We start from the raw sequence: 23,968 nt of genomic DNA on the forward strand, positions 1-23,968 counted from the left end.
ATGTTTTTTTCTGCCTTCGGATTTGGGGTTTGAGAAAGGGGTTTGTCTGGCCTCAAGGACAGCATGCAAGTGTCATTTCGCATAACTGTATCCAAATAAAGTGAGCTGGCTAGTCTAAATTGGTAGTTTAGGCTCATTCTGTAATCAGCAGAGAAAACCAGACTTCTTCAGAAAGTCATTCATTTCAATAATATTTGATGTGTTAAAATGAAAGAACTCCATTGACTGCACTGGGTATATCACTAGCCAGCTATTACTAAACTAAACTAGTTTCAGCTAGATAAAGTCAGAAGAGACTTTAATCTTACTGTGTGAATCTTCACCACCATGCCTACAGAACTAATGAAATGATAGTATCAGCAGAGTCAACAGCATGGAAGCTGAGGAACTAAGAACAGAAGAAATTCTAAGCCTTGCTCAGAGTGTTTCTTTCATTGATTGTGCTGATAACTAAATAAAGTAGTTGTTGTTATTATTATTATTATTATTATTTTGGGAAAATGACATTCTTGTTAAAGAGATGGAAAGTTGCCTTTTTAAGTACAGTGCTAGGATTTGCAGTCCTAAAAGTCCTAAAATGGTATGCCTGATGTTTTTAAGGTTAAAAACAAGGAAGAATTCCCCCACGATAAGAAGCATTCAAACTATCTTCACTATATGTCAGAAATCAGAAAAAAAGGACAAAGGTCTACTTTAAAAGTAATCTTTCGTAAGCCACATCTAACACAGTCCTTTACATCTTGATACATAAACTCAGCCTTGAACTCTTGGAAAATAAAAACAATACTTAAGTCGAGTGAGAAAATTATTTTGTCCCTATACTACCAATATGAGCATATCACCATACTGATGTCTTTACTGACGTCTGTATTTTTATTCTTGAGAGCAAAAATTGGAAGCCCCACACTCAGAATGACCTACAACAAGACTTGTTCTGTAAATATCCTGACTCAGATTTTCAAAAGAATTAGTTAAGTGTCATACTTCCACTTTCTTGACAGAAGGTACCAAAATTGCCTGACTCTCACAGAACACAGCTTTGCACGTCTTGAAGCACCAGGCCCCTCTGCTTTCCAAGGGCTCAAGCAAATTTCTTTCCAGCTCTTTTTGGTTGTTACCGCCTCCAGCAGTTTGCTCTGTCCCTCTGCTGGTGGTTTCTAGCCTTGTAGCAGAAGTGACAGAAGGGAAGGCGCATGTGTCACCTACTGTGTGCCACCTCCTCCTGTTTACATTCATGCATCTCAGGAGTTTCAGCTGAACTGAAGCCACTGCAGTGCACACCCCGCTGCTGCTGCTCTAGGGGCAACACCTCAGATGCAGTGGCAGAGGGGACAGCTGCAGGCAGTGACTCCTTGCAATTAAGCCTTCCATGGCACTTCAGCCCTGAGGACTGGGTTCCCCAACACTGAGACACTATAAAAGAGTGTCATGAACTCCGTGGAAACAAGTATGCTGGCTGATTCACAGCTGGAAATACTCATCTTCAAGCAGCATTTAACAATACGGGAAAAAGGCACACAGAGACTTATTAAAATGGCATAGGAGTGTTATTAAACTACACCATGGTTGTTAGGAAACATTCTGGTGCGTATGCCGTATGACTCACACACAAACATTACGGAACACACAAACATTAAGGATACGGAATTCATATGCCATATATAAAGAATCATTTTGGGCGCCAAACATAAAACTCAAATCTTTCTCACAAATGAACAGAAAAAAAGCCTGAAGAGTATTAACCTGAACCTCAGCATTTCCTTAAACGCTCCATGAAGTCTAGAGAGTCTTCTGCTTGGATTTATGCAGATTTAGACTTTCATTTATTTCTTCTATGTCAAAGCTGCAGCCTTAGGGACAGTGCATCAATGTTGTGCACTGTGCCCTTGATTTAATAAATAGTACTGGGGAATAGCACTGTGCTAATTATGTTTTTTCTCTCCTCATAAATTACTTTGTTGACTGATTAATGGCATGTTACACTCCACCACCTGTAATTTTGAGGGGACTACATATAAAGTGGCTTCTTTTGGACTGGACATTTTTGGATGCTATCAAGGGTAGTAGAATCTAAGCCTTCAGATCCCTGGTATCTAATAGCGTATATTTGATTGATACTAAGAAGCTGTTTAGATGACCTTATGTATCAAGACATCTTGATTTCAAAGAAGAAAACACAACAAAAACTAGACAGTATGGAGGCAGCTTTATGGATTTCATCTTTTGGCAGGCACGTATGTTTTTGATAAAGCTAAGTGCATGAATCCCAAGACAGTCTGATACTTAAGTTTCTACTTTGAAAGAGCACTTACCGATGGCAGAAAACAGACACATGATTAGAAGTATGAGGACACACCAAAGGACATCGGCATTCATCTGCCTTTCAAGCTTACTGCGTTTGTAACGGGGTCCATTATTATTTAACAAAGCTTTGGTCTCATGCCCTGCAGAAGCAATTACATCAAATGATGTCATATGGATTTTTGTTATTATTTTAAGGAAACCTTAAAAAGGCAGTGTGCCTCGTCAGACAGAAAACCAGCTTTTACCTGCATAGATTACTATTCCTGCAACCTCTTCTGTATTTCTAATGGTACATCCACGTAACAAAAGATTTTCTTTGAACAGTCCATCCTTTTTTCCACTTTTATGTACGCTGCAGAAAATTTAAAAACAGAACAAAGCACGGCATGACAAAACATTAGGCTTCTTAAATCATAGTACTCTGTAATATAACAAGCCCAGGAAACATCTTCAAAGTTTAAGAAGTTTTGTCAACCTGATGGGGAAAAAGGTCCTTAGATCTTCCTCCTGGGAAGATTCTCTGCCAGACTTTGAAAACTGAGAATACCTACCCAAGAATCCCAGACATGCAGCAGCCCAGCTGGAGCAGTACCAGTTGCTGTTGGATATACAAAGGTACTGGACAAATGCTCACTAGAGATATGCAGGCCAAATCTACAGCATGTGTGCAGCCTATCTAATGCTTTGAAATGAATTGGACTTTCTGCGCATGTGCAAATTGACTGTGCAGTCACAGTTAACCCAGCCCCCCCTAAGAGCAGCTGTGTAGTGCATATGATCAACCCACTATTCACATGTTCTTATCAAATAAATCCTAGAAAGAAATATGGTGAAATTGGGAAAGGACTGTGTTTCAGAAGCAGTGATACTACGGAAGATGTGCCAGGGATATTATGCATCAGTTCAGTGAAAAAGAAAGGAAAAAAATACCATGTGTTCATCAGTGAGAACAAGAGAAATTCCTTTCAGAAGCGTCTCACTGACTCTCTAAGAAAGACGAAATGGTCTGCGCCCTGATGATTCTTGTTGAGTACCACCAAAACACATGAGAACAACGGAACAAAGTGAGTTTCCACTACAAGTTATTGTCTGCTGTGTATGGACTGACTCAAATTTCAGCTGACAGAAATACAGAAAACAGCCTTATGAGAATTAACAGTCATCAGGGAAATGCTAAACAATAATAACAACAATTTAAAAACAACATTAGAATGTTTTATTAGGCAAAAAAGACAAACCAAATAATAATTTCAAACCTTTTCTAAATAAATAAAATTTAATTTAATCAGCTGTAGTATCCCAATGCCTCAGAGAATATTAAAGCAAAGTCTGAAATGTTTAAATGCTCTGCCTTCACTTTCAGAGCATCAAAACTATCGCACTTCCAAAGTCTAAAAAACGGACTGCAATAGGAAACTGGTAAAAGCTGGGAGTTCAAGAGAAATCCTGGAAAAGCACATGCACTATACTAAAACCAACATTGTGCTGTTGCAACATCAAATTTTATGGCTACCTGGATTTGAGCATTTAAAATCCTGTGTCCCCTGAAATCTGCAAACTGGCTTAAAATTGTGCCTTTTATAAAGGTGGAGTTCTTCTTCTTTGCTTCCTATTTTCTAAGCCTTCACACCTGGGTTATATCTTCATGCTTTTCTGATTGTTAGAATCTTATCTTTTTCTAAATGAGGACCAAAATTCTAACTTTAGCACATGCTTCTAGGATCTCAGGCCTGAAGAACTATATCAAATATCCTGAGATCTGCAAGAAGAAAAGGTTCACATTGGTGAATCCTTTGTACTCTTCCCCAGTCTAGCAGGACTACTTGCAGATTATGCTGTTATGCTGGACACGCTATGTAGTCAATGCTCTTAGTTAAGAGTAGAATACGACTTCTTACTATCTTAGCTTACACAACTGCTCCAAAGCAATGGTGCAACATCGGAAGTTAACCTGTAGGTTCCAAGACCCCAACCTACTGCCCTCACCCACAGCCTGAGCCTTCTCACCACAACTCATCCTTACATGCGTTTGGTACCGCTTTTTACTTTTCCATATCTAAATGAAGTCAATCAACTCACCTGCTGCTCACCAGACCTTTAGAAAACATGGATGAAATCAAAATCTGGGAGAAAGAAGCTGGCAGGGGCTGGAGGAAACTCACTGTTTCCTTCATGTCTGCACTCACTCCCAGTGACTCACTAACAGAACATACATGTAAGGCAATTGGGCACTGATGATAAAAGGCAGAAAAAATTAGAGACATAAAGGTCTGGATTAAAAAATAATGAAAACTAGAGTTAAATAAAACTGCTCACTTTGATAAAAAAACCTGCCAAGGCTATAACTTTATGTCCAGGTGGAGAGATGGCTTAGATCCCATTTCTAGCCCTGCAGAGTTACAAACCCTAAGCTTCTTACAGAGGCTGAACAGTCTGTTTTTCCCCTTTCTGGATTCAGGCCACTATAACTTTGGAGGCAAAGAAGGAAACTTTTCTCTGTCAGTATTTAAAACAGTGGCTGGCTGAAGCCACTCAGACGCCTGGAACGCGAAGGCTAGCCCACGAGGAAACGCACTGGCAAGTGCAGGTGCAATGTTCTTTTTCTCTGCAATTTCTCACACGGATGACACCGCAAATATGCGCTATCTAAACATCTAAAACATACATGCACCACGAATTAGGAGAAATGGGCAGACCAGATGCAGTTAGCTACTACTTCGCTACAGCACTCTGAAAGTGTTTGTGTAGAAATAAGCCTCCTGGTTCAATACAGCAAAGCAAAAATAAGTCCGACGGTAGCTCACTTCAGCCTTTTATTATATTTTTCCTTGTTATGTGTTTGCCAGCATTACATAACAATGTGACGTATCAAAACTGTATTCAAAAGAGTATTTTCTTTCACTGTCTGGTTTCTCAAGTGTCTTACAAAGCAAATTATAGAGCTAGCATTACTTTCCAAGGCTTGACACTCCCAAAGAAAATATTCAACAATCTTAAACATAGTCTCAGTGCACATCATCAGTCAGAATCTTCCTGACTCTCAATTCTGATGCAACTTAGTCTAGGTTGTTGTGTTTTTTTTCCCCCCAGGATAAGTGGTGTCACTATAGCACATTAAAGAGGCATCACTGTATAGATTTTAAATTTTTTTTTCTTAAAAAAATTGTAACATGATTTTATATTTATTTGGTTTTGTTATCTTATGAAGAGCTTTGAAATAGAAATACAGTCATGTATTCATATTATTATTATTATTATAATTCCTTGCGATACTTATTTTGGTACGATCAGATAAAGCTTTCTGTTCTTGTCCAATAGTAAAATTTTTATTTTTAGAGAAAAGCTGAAAAGCCAGAATGCCAACTACTACTACTACTCCTCTTCCCCTGCCCATACACACAGAAAAAAACTAGAAACAAGATTTTAAAGCCATTTTTTTTTATTTTTGGAACCTAGCATGGGATTTTTGAATGTTTGCCATGCATACTGTACATAATCTGCCTAGACCCATACAGGCAGGGGGCATGTTAGGTTTTGTTCTATTCTTTTTACATAGAAGACTTCTTAGAGGGGAAATAAAAATGAGGAAATATGCTTGGGATATCTGAGGATACAGAAACTGCAAAACACTATTAAAGCAAGCACCTGAGTAGAACCAGTAGTCTGCCTGTCTGTCTGCACATCCAGAGCGTGTTCAATGCAGACTGTGCCAAAGTAACGGAAGAAGTCATATGTAGTAATGTGTACACTACACTTTTGCAGATATAGAAACATAGAATCATAGGGCCAGGCCCCTCAATGCATTTTGCACTATTTTTGTGATTTTTTTTATGATCATGTTTCCTTTTACCCTGACCTGCCTGTGCTACGTTGGTTACCTGTAGTGATCACGTTTCAGAATAACTGTGGGGAACAGAATTTTTACATGTTTACAACACACACAGACACACACAAATATTTCTATTACCCGAAAGATTTGTCAGCCCAGACATTAGAACCAAAGGAGCTCTTCGTATTTCAAACAGAGAAAAGTAGTCCTAATCAAAACCGGAAACCTACCAAGTGGTCCAAACTTCAACTACACTTTGACAGTAATGTCTCAGCACAGCTTTTACATATGGATCTCTTGAAAGTCTATTACTTCATACCATCCCCATTTAAATATCTCAGTAACATTTCTTTTCAGTTGAGCTAGTATCAGCTGGGAGCTACCTGAACCTTTCTTTCAAGCAGTGACTACTGGTAAGATTTTGAACAAGAGTTAAGATTTGAGTTTGACATGGCAATGACATGTTTCAATTCAGATGTGCTAATTACTATTCATCTTGCTAATGCATGATTTGAAATAGACCCATGATTTCATGATACTAATGAAGGAAATCTAAAAAGAGGGGAGAAAAAGCCTTCTCCCATGATAAATTAGGAGACTGAGAGTTTACTTGTTGAGGGGCTGGTTCCTGCTCTTTACTTCAAACACCCCGTGGTCCTTTAGTTGTAAACCTCTTGCAGCATAGCTGATGAGACCTGGAAATCACCTGATGCTTTCTGCCAGATTCAAAACTGATGTCTCGGCTTTTTGCTGTGTCAAAATATATTCACATTGTTTGTGAAACACTGAAGTATAAAGAAGATTAAATAGAATCAATATTGAACAACAGTCTTCCAAAAAGTACTACCATGTTTTCTGCTACATAATCTGAATGGGTCTGTAACTTACAAGCTACAGACATTTTCCACATGGAGTATGTAAGTAAATATATAATGAAAGACAAATTTATGCATATCTTCTACAGTATTCAACCTCTGCTCAATATTTTGGGGACTAAGATTCACACACATGAAGTGTGCTAGAAAAGCTGCCAAGCCTTGCATTTCCATATCGGGAAATGTCATTTCTGCAGTAGAGCAGGCTCTCTATTAATGTAGACAGTCACACGCCCTCTTGCAGTAATGTCTAATACTAAACTTTTATCTTTAAATGAACTGTAGGGCTTTGTGCTGCTACATAAAGGAATACATTTTCCCACACTACAACCTGATGTAGTTTCAAAAAAACTGTCCTGATTTACACCAGTTGACAGTACATCCTACACAATCTGTGACATCTGAGAGTAGTAAGTGAGGTGGTAAATAGCATCACTATAAAAAACTCCCCAAGCTCCAGTAATTTACCTTGTGCCATTTACGCAATTCAATATTGCTTATCACTCCTAATTACTGTGGGTGATAAATCATTGTATTCTAAACAGAATTAGTGTCTGTTTAAACTCTCTTCATTAAAATGTAGACAAAAATCAAATAACCTGGGGTCTCACTCTGCATGTGGTTACAGACTGTAGAAAAATAAGTCGTGCAAGAGTGCATCTCCTAAGTCACCACTATCGGCACGACTACACACCACAGTCCTGGCTATGTTAGAAGCAAAGTGCTTTGCACATACTAAAACATTTGCTTCTGAGCAGGACTGATTGGCCAGAGATGAGCACCCTGTTAATGCAGTTCTGTTTGTTTAGAATTAAGTCAAAAGGCCATAGGTGATTCTGCATGGTAATAATGTACAAGCACACCCATCGTGTCAGCCAATTGTTTTATTTTGTCTGAATGAGAGGAAAGGAATACTGTCATAGCTGTAGAAATATCAGTTTTGCCTTCTGATTTTCCTCAATGACACTTACATTAAAAGAAACATCAAACAGACCCATCTTCATAAAAGCAGTGTACAACAGATTGTGTTTGTTTGTTGGCTCTCTTGGACCGGTCTTCCATTTCCTGCCATTTCTAGATGGGCTTTTTTGACCCATGGAGGGAAGGAAAGGGAGAACGGTGTCTGTAACTGCACTGCTTCATGCATTCATTTCTGGAGTGTAAACAGATCAAAGCTAACAACTAAATCCATCCTAAGGAATGGAAATGTGAGGCTCCCATCTCACCCTGAAGTGAGGATCCTCTAAAAGAGTCTTAAATATGCAGCTGCAACTTACAGAACACAGCCCAAAACAAACCAGCATTTAATTTATTCTGTATTAGAGAAAAGGAGTGTATACTGAAGGATATTATATGAAATACTCACATGTAGCCTTGAAACCTACTTAAGTCATTGTTTGGCTTCTCGCATTCAATGACACTGGTGAACTTCAAGGGGTCAAATTCTGAGTCCTGGAATAATAAAAGTGTTAATTACTTAGGGCAAAGACCTGAAAATTATAGCTAAAATCACTTTCTTTTCTAGCTTTCATAATGTATTAAAGTCCATTTTTTTTTTCAAAGGCAATAAAATGAATGACACTGACCACTGGCACTGAAAATCAAAGGGACCTGGGCACCAAAATTCCTTAGATACCTTCCAAAATCTCCCTTACAAGGATGACTTTTCTGTTCTGCAAGTGGAAGAATGTGAGTTTCTAAAAGCATTAGATAAAAGATGCCGAGCTGAGAAGTCAAATGACTTTGGTCTGGAGTGGAAAAATGAAATTTAGCTGGGAAGGCTCAAAATATTCAATAGTATCACTATACTTCATGTTCAGTGAAGCTACTGAAAATCTAGGACAACATAAGTCAATATACTGCCAGTTATGAAAAAGCTAATATGAGCTTTTGAAATATGAGCAAGACTTAATTGCTTTATGCCAACACAGATAAATTAATCTACTACAGTAAATTACACACATATAGCAGAATAACTTTTTCCTAATTGACACTTAAAAACCTTCTTGGTTCTCTAGCTCATTAGTCTGAAGCTGGTATTTTTGCCGACTATGTATGTTTGCCTGTAGTTAGCACCTTGTTGTGTCTGAGGAAAAACATCCTATCACAGTGTAATTACTTGATTTTGTTAAATAAAAATCAAGGTTCTCCCTCCTTTGCCAGACCAAACAAACTGTGCACTGAAATCAGAGATACCCAGTCCTGGTGCTGCTAAGAAGGCTGTTTGTCTCCATCAATGAGGACTACCTTTAGAAAACTGCTTTGCACACCATTTGAATGAAAGAACCAATTGTGAATTATCATATTATTAAGTTTCAGCACTGCAAATGTTATGTTTTGTAATGGTTTTGCTGAGCAGCTGTAGACCCCAACCACTACTTTTTAGAACACACTATGGGAATAGCCAACTGAGAATCAGTAACCAAAGGACAGACACAATCTTATTGCCAGCTTCTCTGAAACACACAGGTGTGTCTGGTTTTTTTATACTGACTCTACTCAGAAGAGGTGAAAGAAACTAGATTTTAAATGAGGGATAAAAGAAACTAGAGGATATGTCAGCATCACCATCAACACCCTCCTTCATTTTTCTGCCAGTTACACCTGGAAGAAAGACAGGCTTACAGTATATAGGAGACAATTCAAACCACCCACGCCTGACACTTTTGGGAACCTTTCCTGTATTTTTGAGAAACAAGAGATGATAAAGAGAATGGCAAAGATGGGCTGTCACTTAGAGACAGCGACAGCCCACTGGAGGAAAAAAATCAGGTTTATATGCAGAATTTAGCTTGTAAACAAAGGGGGAGAAAAAGGACTACAGCAAAGGACAGCTCTGAGCAAAGAAGAAGATTGCTATGCTGAGAATCAGACTCCCTAAATTAGGTCAAATTTGGCAGTCAAGTACCTGAGCCTCAGCAAGAAACCCAGATGATCTTCTCAGCACCACAAATACTGTTGGTATTTAAGCTCATTAGATATTTCTCCTGGTTAGCCTTAAGCTTCTCTAGGTGACTCAAGTTTGATGCTGGGAATGCTTGGAAGTACTTAGTTCTTCAGCAGCACCTAAGACATCATTAGGCTGTAGAATGGGACAGATACAGTAAAGCCACACGGTCACCCCCTTTGGCCCTCGTTCCTCAGCTGCTCACTTCAGACAGGCACAGACACCAGCAGTCACGAGGAAGGAATCACTGGCTAGAACAGACATCATGAAGCTTTCTGGCCTTGGCATCTGAAATCTGTTACTACAGCTCCTAAACTATACACACTCTGCCCGTGTCCTTGCCTCCAGCAGTCAAAGGTTCACGTTACAGAGACACTACACTAGTAGCCAGTGCTACCTGGCAGCTGGCTTTACTTAAGCTTGTTGGAGAAGGTGAAGTTCTCCCAAGTCATGCCAAAACTTGTTGTGCTGGGAAACCTTGTGCTGTCTACGGAACACCTGCTCTGCTGCCCCAGAACATGATCATTTCCTTGTCCTGGTATGTTCCTTGGCAAAAAAAAAAAAAAAAAAGGTACAGGGAAAATAATCTGTAAACATTGTTCAAGGTGTTTCGATAATATACTGTCTGTCTGCCTAAGGATTGTGCTAAAGAAGAGTCACCACTGTAGCTTAAATTGCATTTGTAAATTGGAGGGAAAAGACTGGAATGGGAAACATTACTTGTCTTTTTATTATAACATACTATATATAATACAGTTAATTTAGCACAAATTTTCATTCAGTGGTCTTAAAAAAAGAAAAGAAAGAAATCTTAACATCTTTGATGAATGCCCCTGAGGGAACCCTAGAGACACCTAATAATAAAACCCATTGTAATCAAATGCAGGTTTTCTATGGCTGCTGAACTCAGCAGAGAGAGCATGGTTTCAGTGCAGTACGGACACATCAACTTCTAGAGCAATTCGAAGTTTGCAGACTGAATCCCTTTTCTGCTAAGAAAGCCTGCCAGCAAAGCCAGCGACTTTACAATTAAGAAAAAATCTACTTAAAATCTAGAGCTAAAGTCTTCACAAAAAAGAAAGATCTTGTCAAATAAGAGAGGACTAAACCTACCCAACCTCCCCATCACTACCATGCAACATAGTCTTTCTCCCTCCTTCGTTTTTTGGATTCTTTTCATTTATGACTCAGTTTTGGAACTAAAAGTCCTTTATTGTTGAAGCTAACCGTCTGTGTATTTGTGTTCTGTTACAATTAACTTGAAATATGTGATTATGGTCTTTAACCAGATAATATCTGGGAGGAGAGAAAATCCAATTAGAATAGTAGTTTACGTAAGGAAATGAAGCTGCTGAATTGTGATTTATGGCAAAAGCTCTTTGGTTTATTAATAAATCAAATAACTCCATCTCTTTCCTGTAAAATGGAAGGGTAGATATACACTGTATATTACAGCTGATGACACCGTTTTGATGTGAAGATGCCTTTTGGTAAATGAATGAACAAATACGTTAAACACTGCCTGCGTGTAACTGCTTTCAGTGGTTATAAAGAAGCACAAAGTTAACATAAGATTTCACAATGATCAAAGTTTTGTTCCTTTTTATGCTGATACCTACACTTCCGCAGCAAATGAAACATGAACTGTGATGATGGTCTCATGTAACATGTTTAGCTGCGGCTAAATAGATGTTCAAGCCCAAAGTGTTGTTTTTACAGTGCATAAATCATGATTTGTGCTGTTTTCTGGGTGAAAGTCCATGAAAAAATTAAATTCTCCACCACTACCTTTAATTTTTCTCTTACAGTGAATTTCTGCATCACTGTTAAGACACAGAAAACAAGATCAAAATATAGTCAAAAATAGCACTTACCCAGACCTTTGTGCAGCAGTTATCTGATGTGCCTGATTTTCAGTGTCTTACTTTCCCCTTACAGAACTGCTGGGCATTAAAGCCGTCCCAGCCTCAAGAGGGATTGAAAGCTCCATGCCTAGACAGACTGCAATCTCTGTTAGGCTTTCCAGTGCCTAATTTCCCTGAAAACTTGACTTATTTGGTGCTCTCATGGTCTCCCAGTGCACACCAACAAGGCCAGGTCACTCACAAAAAGCAGCTGGAGGCATTTTTTTTAATTTTCTGAAAGTTATGTGTCATATTTGTTTACAAGGTACCTCTGCATGTGTCCCAAACTTGTGCCTTGTGCACCACTAACTTTAACAAATGACCTTCTGGTTGATACAAACCTGGGAGAGATTCACTGATTGCAAATAAGTTCCCCAGAGTATTTCACAAAACTGTTGGATGGCAAAGGCCAGGACTAAATTCTGTTCATGTCAGTCAAATATTCCTGTTAAACAACCTGTTCTCCTTTTGCTACAGTGTACATTTACCTGCAAAATACCTTGCTTATGCTTAAGGCAGATGTCTTGCTACGACGTAGTGCCTAATTTGGAGCACAGACTGGTCATTGTAAGAGACGTTACAGAAAAACCGTGCTTGAAAGGATACTTGAAGGTCACTTGGAGAAACAAGAAATCTAAGAGAAGGGCCAGAAATTATTCTACTAGTTTCAGTGAGTGCTGACTTTGAAAAAAGTCAACATGAGCACCACATATGTCAAAGTCTAAGCAAAGTCAAGCACATTCAATTATTTTAACAGATAAAAAGAAACAGCAACCATAACTCAAAAGTTTTTACTCCTGCATTAACACTCTAAGGCTGCACACAATCATATTACCACTTGTGCTTCTCTCCCTTCAGGCCAATCAATCTTGAATTCTCTTTGAAACAGTGAAAGAGCAACAGTATGAGATATGGATGATATTTAGCAGTCAAGAAATGCAGATTTGCTTCCATGAGGCTGAAAATAGAACTGAATCCTTGTTTCCCTTTGTCTTGAGCAAATGGGACTAGTGTAAACCCCTCTGCCCATGCTATTCACACTATCTTAGCACTTGCAGGCTCTAAAAGTTTAGGACTTTCATTCTTTTCCTAATGTTAGGTCTTGCCCCCGCTTTTTTGACACAGTAAGCATGGATATAAGCATCATCCATACGGGCGCCAATTTGGTTCTCTGCTGGTCTTTCAGATGGATGCCGTTCTTCCTGTTGGGTTTGAATTTCACATCACCATCATGGTATCACAGCAGTGCCACTCTGCAACAGGGCTCCCAAGTTGTACTGTCCGCACTCTGGCAATAGGATGCAAGTTACTTCAGAGAGTAAAACCACAAAATTTATCTCGTTGCCTTTGCTCTGGAGAATGTAGGGAATGGTTGGATGGTTGGTAAGCACTGCCTGAAAAACTGAATGACCACAGACCTGCACACAGGGGATGAGAAGGTAAAACTGGTGGCATGCCTTATCCAGTGCTGCCTGGCCTATCAAGACACCAGGAACCTGTTGCTGTGACCACCATGGCACAACACGGTTCTTTTTCAGTGGGTAAGTCATAACAAGGTCTTAAAAGATGTGAAACCTCTGTTTCAGTCATTTCTTCCCATATGGTTTGAGAGTTTCGGAAATACAGAAATAAAGAAATACATCACTTTGTCAACCATGAATGCATAGAAACATTCAGGTACATCCTCACATCGGGGTTGCTCACACCCTGCATTCAGAAGCCTTCAGTGACTAAATGTTATCCACTTCACTCTAGCAGTAAGAATTCTTTCTTACCAATATAATATTAGAAACAGGTCTTGAAGGTTTCTGCATGTATGAAATGATACACAAGAAACATCGGAGGAGTGAAAACTACTTCTTGCTTCACTCTTCTGCCATATCATGTCATAACAAAATGAAAAAAAGAAAAAAAAAACAAGAGAAAAAAAAGGAGGGATTTAATTCAATCATAAGAAACTGACTTTCCTCAAATACCTGACTTCACATTTCCATTCTGCCAAAATAGCCTTAGTTCACTGCCTTCCTCTGAAAAAACTGCTGACTTTTTAGGAACTCATAGGTATTTCTGAAAGCTTGAAACTTATCAAATGACACACAGTGATACTTATATTAGGTATTTTATGTACTCAGCGATTCCACAGAATGTATTTCATTTCTTCAGGAGTCTTCTTGCCAGGAAAATGTTTAACATCCTATCCATAAATCCTACTTCTTCCAATTTCTTAAAACTTAAGGAAACTCATTCTTACTCTAAATGCAGCAATGGGAAGGCTTATTTTCCTTATGTAAGCAGACTTAGTCAGATTGCAAAACCCTGCTAAATATTGATTCCTTCAAAGGTGAATTTCAAATTAAAGTTAAATTGCAGATGTAAAGGGTTTTGTGAATAGGCTTTAACAATGCTCTACCTATTAAACCTGATAAAGAGTTCAATTTAAAACAATAACTTAAGTCTGCAGTAATTGGGCTGTGCTTCTGGGGGAAGCACAAACGTTACACAGGAGAAGAAAACATAATGGAAAGGTGTTGTCTTCAAAATTTTCCTCAAAATAAACCACTGTCCCTTATCTCTCAGGTGACGATTGATGTATCACCATCTGAAAAACTTATATCCTAAAAAGGCAAAGTGTTGAGGGGAAAAAAATGTTACAATGCTTCTACAGAGTTGGAAACCAACAGGTAGAGGGATGAAGGAACTATAGAGATCTGTCAAAAAAAAGAAGACTGCATTTAGCTCTCTCCAACATGACTTTGGAGCTTCAGCTGTAAGATCATTCTGAATCTCTACAGTGAAATGCCAACCTTTTTGACTCTGCTGGCAACCTCACAAAACTGTCATAGCTCAGAAAGCAAAGCATGCTGCTCTGCCAGATGAGTTAGTCTGACAATTACAGTGTTCAAACAACACATTCCCCTTCATTAAATGCGTGTCGTATGGGTGATTTAATGGCCTGCTAGTGATATTAATAATGCATAGTTATTAACATGTTTTCATTTATTCATCTGTCCTACTTTACTGCTGCAGAAACCTGAGTTTCATGTTCAGTCCTTCCTTCCAATAGGACAGCATGAGTATCCCAGGCTGCCCTTAGGTGACAGTGACAGTTACCCACTTATCGCATTGTGTTCACTGGCTGTGCTGGGAATCTTATCCAGATTTCTCCCTGCCGTACAATTGCTGGATGAAGGCTCTGGGATTTGTTTTGGCATGTATGTCTGGAGGAAACAAAAAGGGAGAACTGGAGTCATGGGGACAACTCCAAGGAAATATTTAATAGACAAAACCCTGCCTCAGCCAGAAAAATAGCTTTCCAGTTTAAAAGCTTTTAAGTGCAATAAGAACGCATCCTCCTAATGCATTGGTCCATCCCATTATTGCTTTATATAGCAGTACCCTGCATTTACCATAGAAAATGAAACTGACCTTTTATTAATGTGCAACTGGAATTGCATATCGATTTTATGTATCCAAAGCATGCAGACTGTTTGTATATGAAAAGAGTGAAATGTTTTAATGTCTAAACTGCATTAGTCTCTCTGGCAGAATTTATCTGTGCTACTAATTCACAAGTAAAGGAAGAAACAGTTTGATCTATGCTATTTAGGAACTAAACAGATCCAGCCATACATCAGAGTTTAATAGCTTTGTTTTCCACACTGACTACTACTACTATAATTGGATTTTTTTCAGTACTGTTTGTTTAAATGGAACAGAGATGTTCAGTATTCAGGAACACTGGAACAGCTGAACAAGCCAAATACATGTTAGGGGGCTGATCTTCCTCTGGCTGACCTAAGTAAAAGTTTTCCCCTTTGTAGAAAATAATATGAGGGAACAGCGCAATATCCAGCCTGCAGGAAAAGAAATGTGTTGCTTGCAACGCCTAGGAAGACCTCACTAATTCTATGACAGCCAGCTGAAGAAACTGCTGTTAGTCAATCATGGGAGAAAAATACAAAAAAAAAAAAAAAAATGTTAGCAACGCTGAAAATACACATATGCAAGTTCTAATGTCCCTTGGGATGATGGCCATCCTTAGCAAAGCACTGAAAATTACAGTGCTGTGAGTGAATTCGTTCATGGACTATAGTAGCGCTGGAGAGTGGTAAGGGAACAGAGTATGTCAAGGCTGAAATATGGACCCAGACCCGCGCAATTAAAAAAGTGGTATCTGCCTGTTCCAAAAGTCAGCCACTGAAATAAATGAAGGGGTTCATATTCTGTAAGAACCAACCTCAGCATTGGCTCAGTGCTTTAACTAAACCACAAACCAAGCCTCTCAAGGCCTCACAAAACTCTGCATACAACCCGCACTGCTCCTCCAGAGGCTTTTGGCTTCATGCACACAGACATGCGGTAAGATGTAACCCTCCCCACTCTCCAGTGCTTTCCCCTTTCTGGAAAGATTTCTAGCAGTCTTTCTGCTGCATTTTGTAACTGCTGGAAGAAAACTTCACTTGATTAGTGGCAGTAGCATTGCACAGTCATTTTAATTTGGTAGCACAACAGCTCAAGTCAGCTTCCGAATATACCTTGGCCTACTCCTGCTCTAGTCCGGGCTGCTGGCCAGTCTGACTTCTTGTGGGATGAAGTTCTGCCAGAAGAAATGGGAATGGGAAGACCTAAGACCCTTCAACGAGAAAAGGGAAACGCCAAGCACCTCTCTTACACCATCCCACGGACACAAACCAGAACATCAGAGTCCTGACAGGAGAGAGAGTGGCTGGTAATGAAGGGTTTTCCTTATGAACGGTAAAACCTAACGGTAGCAGCTGTAGTCTTAGGACGCAGTAAAACACAGCAAAGCTTGATGAGCCCACCTCAATGTGAAGATGGGGAATCTGGATAAAAGCAGCTTTACCTTGCAAGGCATTACATTACATTTAAGAAACATTTCTAGGATGTGAGGGAAACTTGTAACATACAGCAACCACCCAAGGAACTGAGAGACTCCAGCCACTGCCAGCTGCAGGAGAGCACAGAGGGAGAGCAGCAGTCCTAACGAAAAGGCACCTTTTATTCCAAATACTACTGGGCAGCATTCATATCAGCACGATCACAGGTTTGTCAGCCTTTCCACATGCATCTCCAGCGTGAGAAGGCTATATAACCAAGTAAAAACTCCCCGAGCTGGATACTCGCACACCGTCTTCACTTGGAATTGTATCTTGAATCAACATTCACCATCACGTGCCTGCCCTACTAAGGCTTCTAAGGCAAACGCGGCATTTGTCTGCACCTTCTCCGCTTAAGCCCAGCTGTTTCTGTTCTTCCCTCATAGCTTTGTGGAGAGGGCGGAGGGGCAGCTGTGAACATTAACAGTCAGTCTGAGGTCAGCAGGGCTGTGGTTGGCGTGCATGGTGCATGGGGGAAGTTGCGATGGCTGCAGAACACTTTGGCTAAGAGCTTCGCTCTCAGGTCTGTTGATTCTCATCTACTACCTATTTTACTGAAAAAGTTCCTTTTCAATCAGCAGGCTAAAGACTCTGGTGGCAAAGTGAAAAACATCTTTTCAAAAACTCAAGGAATTCAAGGGTGATTTTTTTCAGACACCAGATGATTGCATAGATCTTATGAAAAGAAATTCACGATGGCCTTGCCACTTCCAAAACTGGACAGCAGAGCTGGGAAATGGGCTGAGGGGGACGAACACGTATCGCTGAGGTAGGGATTGAAGTGTGCTTCCCTGTTCCATGCTCTAGCCAGCCTCAAGTTTCAGGCATGCACAATGGTTACAAAGTTCCTGCATAGTCTTGTCTTCAGTAATCTGTATGCTTTGTTCAGGTAAGTGAAGAATTAAAACATACACGAATATGACCTGTTGAATCAGGACACAGAACAGCAGAGTCTACTACTCTTGTGCAGGCTTCCCTCACCAGCTTTATCATCCTCTTGGGCAGATGTCATCTACTTGGAATTTCTGCAAGGCCTTTGATACGTTCCTCCACAACATTCTTGCCGCTAAATCAGGGAGATATGGGTTTGGTGGATGGACTGTTAGATGGATAAGGAATTGGCTGGATGGCCATGTCCAAAGAGTTACAGTCAATGGTTTGATGTCCAAGTGGAAAACAGTAATGAGTGGTGTCCCTCAAGGGTCTGTACTGGGACCAGTACTATTCATGAGTGATGTAGACAGTGGGATTGAGCGCACCCTCAGCAAGTTTGCAGATGACACCAAACTGAGTGGTGCAGCTGATACACTTGAGGGAAGGGATGCCATCCAGGGGGACCCTGAGACAGTCTTGAGGAATGGACCTATGTGAACTTCATGAAGTTCAACAAGCCCAAGTGCAAGGTCCTGTACTTGGGTCGGGGCAATCCCCAGTATCAATACAGACTGGGGGGATGAATGGATTGAGAGCAGCCCCGTGGAGCAGGACTTGGGGATACTGGTGGATGAAAAATTGGATACGTGCCCGCAATGTGCCCTTGCAGCCCAGACAGCCAACCGTATCCTGGGCTGTATCAAAAGAACCATGGCCAGTAGATCGAGGGAGGTGATTCTCCCCCTCTACTCTGCTCTCGCAAGACCCCACCTGGAGTACTGCATCCAACCCTGGGGTCCCTGGTATAAGAAAGATATGGACTTGGTCAGAATGGGTCCAGAGGAGGGTCATGAAAATGATCCGAGGGCTGGAACACCTCTCCTGTGAAGAAAGGTTGAGAGAGTTGGGGTTCAGCCTGGAGAAGAGAAGGCTCCGGGAAGACCTTCTAGCAGCCTTCCAGTACCTAAAGGGGGCCTACAGGAAACCTGGAGAGGGACTTTTTACCAAGGCCTGCACTGACAGGACAAGGGGCAACAGTCTTAAACTGAAAGAGAGTAGATTTAGATTGGATATAAGGACTAATTTTTTACTATGAGGGTGGTAAGACACTTGAACAGGTTGCCCAGAAAGTTGTCGATGCCCCATCACTGAAGTGTTCAAAGTCAGGTTGGATGGGGCTTTCAACACCCTGATCTAATGAAAGGTGTCCCTGCCTATGGCAGGGGTGTTGGATTAGATGGTCTTTAAAGGTTCCCTTCCATTCTATTCTATGATTATATGATTCTTATGCAAATATTCATTATTATAAGCATTCAATAAATATGAGATGTGGAAGTGCAACCAATGAGAACAAATGTCAGCAATAAGACCAACAGGGAGAACATCATTTAATGAAACAGTTTGTGTAATTTTTCTTCCATGTCATTATCAGTTATCTACTTTAATCAAAGACAGCTGAAACAGCTTCTGGTGGAGCACCAGGAGATACTCCATCGCTTTTTGTTTCTTAATAGCTGACATGACCCACCTCCATGTAGTTAATAGCAGTACAAAGTCATTTTTATCCCCTCCTGTAATACTGCAGCAGCCTGTAAGTCAGATCCCTGTGATCTCAGCCATGCAGGCCACATTGCTATACAGGTATATGAGAATACTTAGCCATCTGGGGCATGGTTTTGAATCTGGTATTTAATCAAGTCAGGCCAAAAATATAATGAGCAAGCAAGCTTGGAAAAGTTAAGTAGAGGCTGGTAAATGCTTATGACAAACTATATGTGCTTTCTAACCATGCTGTATGTTAGACTTTCTCTTTCTCTTAGAAGCCAAAAGGCTAAGTGTTTCCTGCTTTGATGTAAACCAGCCCATTTGTCATTAAGAAAGCTGAATTAGTGTATTAGCACTGTTGTCTATAAACCTCCATGGACTGCTGATGTTTTTAATTCAAAACCAAATGGAAGTATAAGGGCTATAGTTCTGTGTGGATAACAGTATCTTCTCCAGACACGTACCTACAGGACAATCATAGCTTTCTCTCTCACAAGCACATACACATATGTAAAGTGTCTGACCATCACAGAGTCATAGCAGAACTTGAAAGTATGAACCCGAGTATAACCAATGAATGGAAATTTTCATGAGTTTATTGAAATAACAGTTTTGAGACATACAGCCAGCAACTTCCCATGTAAGTAACATTTTAATGCAAATTTCTACTGGCTTCCATGGCCTTCCTTATCAGTACTAAAATGTGTAAAAGACTTGGAGGGGGGCAGGTGGAGAAAAGAGAAGTGGGATGAGGGTTCACATCCTGGATGCTGAGATAAATACAGGAGTTCCTCATTCTGATGCTCTGTGTTCTCTGGCAGAAAAGCAGACCCCTTCTCTACCTCAGTGCTTCCAAAGGAAAGTGAGACCATACCATCACAGCTGGGGTTACACGTGGCTTAATACTGTGAACCCTCCCACTCTGGAAAAGAAGTCCCTTCCATCCTTTCCTAACCAGTGATACTGCCAACTGGGGTTATGGTATCAGAGACAAGTGTAGCATGATGTGTTTCCAGCTCAGAAATCCTGGCCCTGAAATCAGAAGTTCTCAGCATTGTATTACAAAATCTCATTTCTGAGAACAGATATTCTAGATATTTCCTGTTCCCAGCTGACAGGCCAATGTATGGCTAAGGAATAAACAGTTCCAGAAATAAACTTTTGTTCAGTAAAACTGAATTAGGCTAGGAGATCAGAAAAGTCATGACAAAAAAAAAAAGAAAAAAAAAATAATTGGAAAATCCCTTCTTAACTTGCTTTAAATGTAAATGTTTACTTCTCTGTAACAGGAAAGCAGTATAGCATTTTATTTTCTCTACGGACCTGAAATGCTCTCTTGTTTTCTAATGCTTTTTCAGAGAAACAGCACAACGGAAAGATGCTGGACTATTGATACAGAGAATGAAATGTCCTGCCTGTCTAGAGGTCAGACACACCACAGGCACTAGCATAATACATTTCCTTACATGGATGTACCACTGTTCCACCGGTGCTGGAAGGATTACCCTAGGGATGGGAGGTCCTTCACAGCCAAGACATGCAAACTTAGATTCATCAATTTAGCCCCTTTAACCTATATTTAAACACAAAACCAAACAGCCAAAGCCAATGGCAAAAGTCAAGTACTCAGCACTCTTCAGAACTGGACCCCTTCTCTGCCCCTTCCCACCTCCCCGCCCCCACGTTTAGATTAAGATAACCAAAATTTTCTCTTACAGTTATTCAAATTCTTTGTCCCTCTAATGAAGCTCTCTCGACAGTCAAACTTGCAGCCTGGACACCTGCACAATGGAAACTAGAAAGAGATTACCTTGCTTAAAGCTGACCAAGGAGGAAGTGAACCCTCATTCTTGAGTTTTTTATTTCCCCATATCTCCCAGTGTGAGACTGATGACTAAATGCCATGGTAAAATAATAGAGTGAAAAATTGTTTTCAGCCTTTCTTTAGGACTTCTAGCTCGCATAAGAGTTTGCCACAGCACTGACTTGGGTCCTGCTCTGCACCAGGCTGTTCTGCACGCAGCTTCTGTATGTTTGTTTCTCTGTTAGAGAGACGGTAGTTGCTTCCTCTTTAAATAGACATGTCCACGGCTTCTACACAAGTCATCTCTGAACGTGGTACTATCCAAAAAAGATACAACAATATAGGTGTAGAGCTTTTTGGAACGATTCAACACTCATCAAAGAAATCTACTGAATGTTCAAGGCATGACCTCAGACAAAGGTCTTCACAGGGTGTGACGAGCTTGCATTTTGCACTGACAAACACAAGTCTTCTTACAGAAGACTTGTTTTGCTAAAATCTTCAGTTTCGGAAAAAAAATTTCAAAAATAATAATTGTATCAAATAATTACTTAATGTCTTTGGGAAAGACTTTACAGGAATTGCAAAAGTATGTGACAACAAGCAGGCCTTTGGAACTGAATACACTAGCCCATCCATTTCAACCTGGCAACTGGGTCTACATCAAGTCATGGATTTCAGAGCCGCTAACTGAAAAGTGGAAAGGACCATTCCAAGTACTCTTGACAACTTACACAGCTGTCAAGGTCCAGGGAAAAGGGCCATGGATTCATTACTCCAGGACTGAAAGGGCTCCCACCTCATGGACAGTGGAACAAAAGTCTCCCCTTAAGCTGAAATTGGGAACGTTATGACTGAATTTTATGTTTTGTTTGTAGCGAATATGGTAGTGATGAGCCAAGTTTGGCAAATACCAAATTGGAACCAAAATCTACACCTCATTCTAGCACAAAATATCACTCAGATACTACATAAGAATGATTGCTGGGTTCGTACTCAAATACCAGGACATTCAGAAAGCAGAGTACCTTTAGCTGGTGTTCCCCTTCCTTCCTGGATTAATTGCACTGAACCCGGCATTTGGAAAAAGGACCCACCGGGTAAATTTCCAGTGTTAAATGTAACCACATTAATAATACCCAGTATGTCCTTCCCGTGCATACAAGATGAAAATAGAGGTGCTTTCATGGGAATGTACCCAAAATGTAATTAAACCACTAGTCTTAATCTTACTTCAACAGTAAAAACCTTTACAGAAATGAATTACACTGGTTTACCAGTCCCTAATGGGACAGGATGGTCCTGGTTGTGCGGGAACCGAGCCTGGAAAGTGTTACCATTAGGTTGGAGAGGAGCATGTACATTGGGAGCCGTAGTTCCAATATGACAATAACTGACAAACTACATAAACAGAGCAGATGGGTGAAAACCTTTCTCAAACGAACCAGGAGAGTTCATAATCCCATTGCAGATTGTTCCTCAGGATTCCATAGTTTTGTCAGATGGTTCCTCCCTTGAATTGGAGTTAGTGAATTGGAGAAGGCAATTGTAAATATATCAGCTGCGATAGAAAACATTGAAAACAGAACCATTGATGCTATACAGGCACTACAAATTGAAGTATCTCGTTTATCCCAGGTAGTGTTGCAAAACCGAATGGCTCTTGACTTACGACTGACTTCATAGGAGGTGTTTGCACAATACAAGCTGCTGTATGTATGTGAGTCAAAGTGGCAGAACTTTTACAAATTTAGCAGAAATTTAGGAACAAACAAAAGCTTTGCATCAAGTTACAAAGGAAGATACGTCCTGGGGATTTGAAGAGTTATGGCATAAACTTACCTCATGGCTACCAAATTGAACATGGCTAAAGAATTTGTTTGTTATTATAATAGTTACAATTTGTGTGTGCATCTTAGCCTGTATAATGATTCAATGCTGTAGTTGTAGTAGTCAATTATGTATGAAAATTAAGTTTAAATGTTGAGGCTTTGGATTTATAGGTCCAAAGTCTCAATAAAAGGGTGTGAGTTGATGCCTTGAGTAAAGGCTGGAGTTAAGACTCCATTGTATTTTAATTTGTGCTTGCTTAAGCGACTTTGAAACTTGTAACAGATAAGAAAACCTTGACGTTTGTAACAGTATGCACAAATAGATAAGAAGCCTTAAGTTCTGCTGAGCTTTGTGAATAAAACCAGCCAGGACCAGCAAATGGGGAAGAAGAGATGAACCATCTGAGATGACCTGCACTGCGCGTGCCTTGAGAGAGAGTTCAATTAGCGGACGGCAAGAAAATGACCACCGGGGGTTTCGAGGACCCCAAAAGACCACCGACCCATTTAATAGTGCAAGCCCGAAAGGGTGGACACTATGTAAATAATTTCTGGGAAATACCATGAATATGTATGACAATTCAGGGAAATTTAATGAATGAATATGGATATAGTAGACAAAGAGGAGATTTGCTTGCTGTAGGCAACTGTATGCACCATAGGCGGAACTATCCCCCGTGCATCCAGTGCTGCAATAAAGAATGCCTGCTTTCTAAAACTCTAAAATCGAGCCTCAGAGAGTTTCTTCGACTGGCTTTTTCCGTTAGACACCCCCACCTCTGACTGGCAGGACAGAAGAGAAGATCACTTGGGCACCTGTCCCTTTCACTTGTGCCCCCAAGACTCTCAAGTCCTGCTTGACCTTGCCCGGGTTTTGTTTTACCGTGTCCTGGTGCCTGCATGGAAAAGGAGTCGGGGATAGTAGTCTGTGCTTTGAACCAGTGTGGCAGCCTCCCTGTGACATCCCGGAGCGCTCCTGGAAGGTCAGCACAATGGGAACCTAGCATTTCCTCTTGCAAAGTCTCAACTCCTACTCTCTTGCTCTCTCCTCCTCCCCCATACAGCGTAGCCTGCTGACTGCTGCCCTCCTCCTGCAGCTCCTCCACTTGCTGAGGGACTCCACCAGAGGTGGCACACCTTGGGCGGGTGCAGGCTCA

The 23,968-nt window shown here is 40.4% G+C and overlaps 1 protein-coding gene across 1 annotated transcript in view; it reads right to left on the minus strand.

The window, feature by feature from the left end:
• The window catches only part of LOC115334488 (phospholipid-transporting ATPase VA-like), a 65,566-nt gene extending 42,740 nt beyond the window's left edge, over positions 1-22,826 (minus strand). The window contains 5 exon segments of the mRNA XM_029998648.2: positions 2,313-2,444; positions 2,550-2,656; positions 8,375-8,460; positions 22,317-22,380; positions 22,822-22,826. Of these exon segments, the coding sequence (XP_029854508.1) occupies positions 2,313-2,444; positions 2,550-2,656; positions 8,375-8,460; positions 22,317-22,380; positions 22,822-22,826 (394 nt within the window).
• Positions 22,827-23,968: the final 1,142 nt, after the last annotated feature.

Source organism: Aquila chrysaetos, chromosome 23 (genome assembly GCF_900496995.4).
Source record: "Aquila chrysaetos chrysaetos chromosome 23, bAquChr1.4, whole genome shotgun sequence".
Taxonomy (NCBI): Eukaryota; Metazoa; Chordata; class Aves; order Accipitriformes; family Accipitridae; genus Aquila; species Aquila chrysaetos.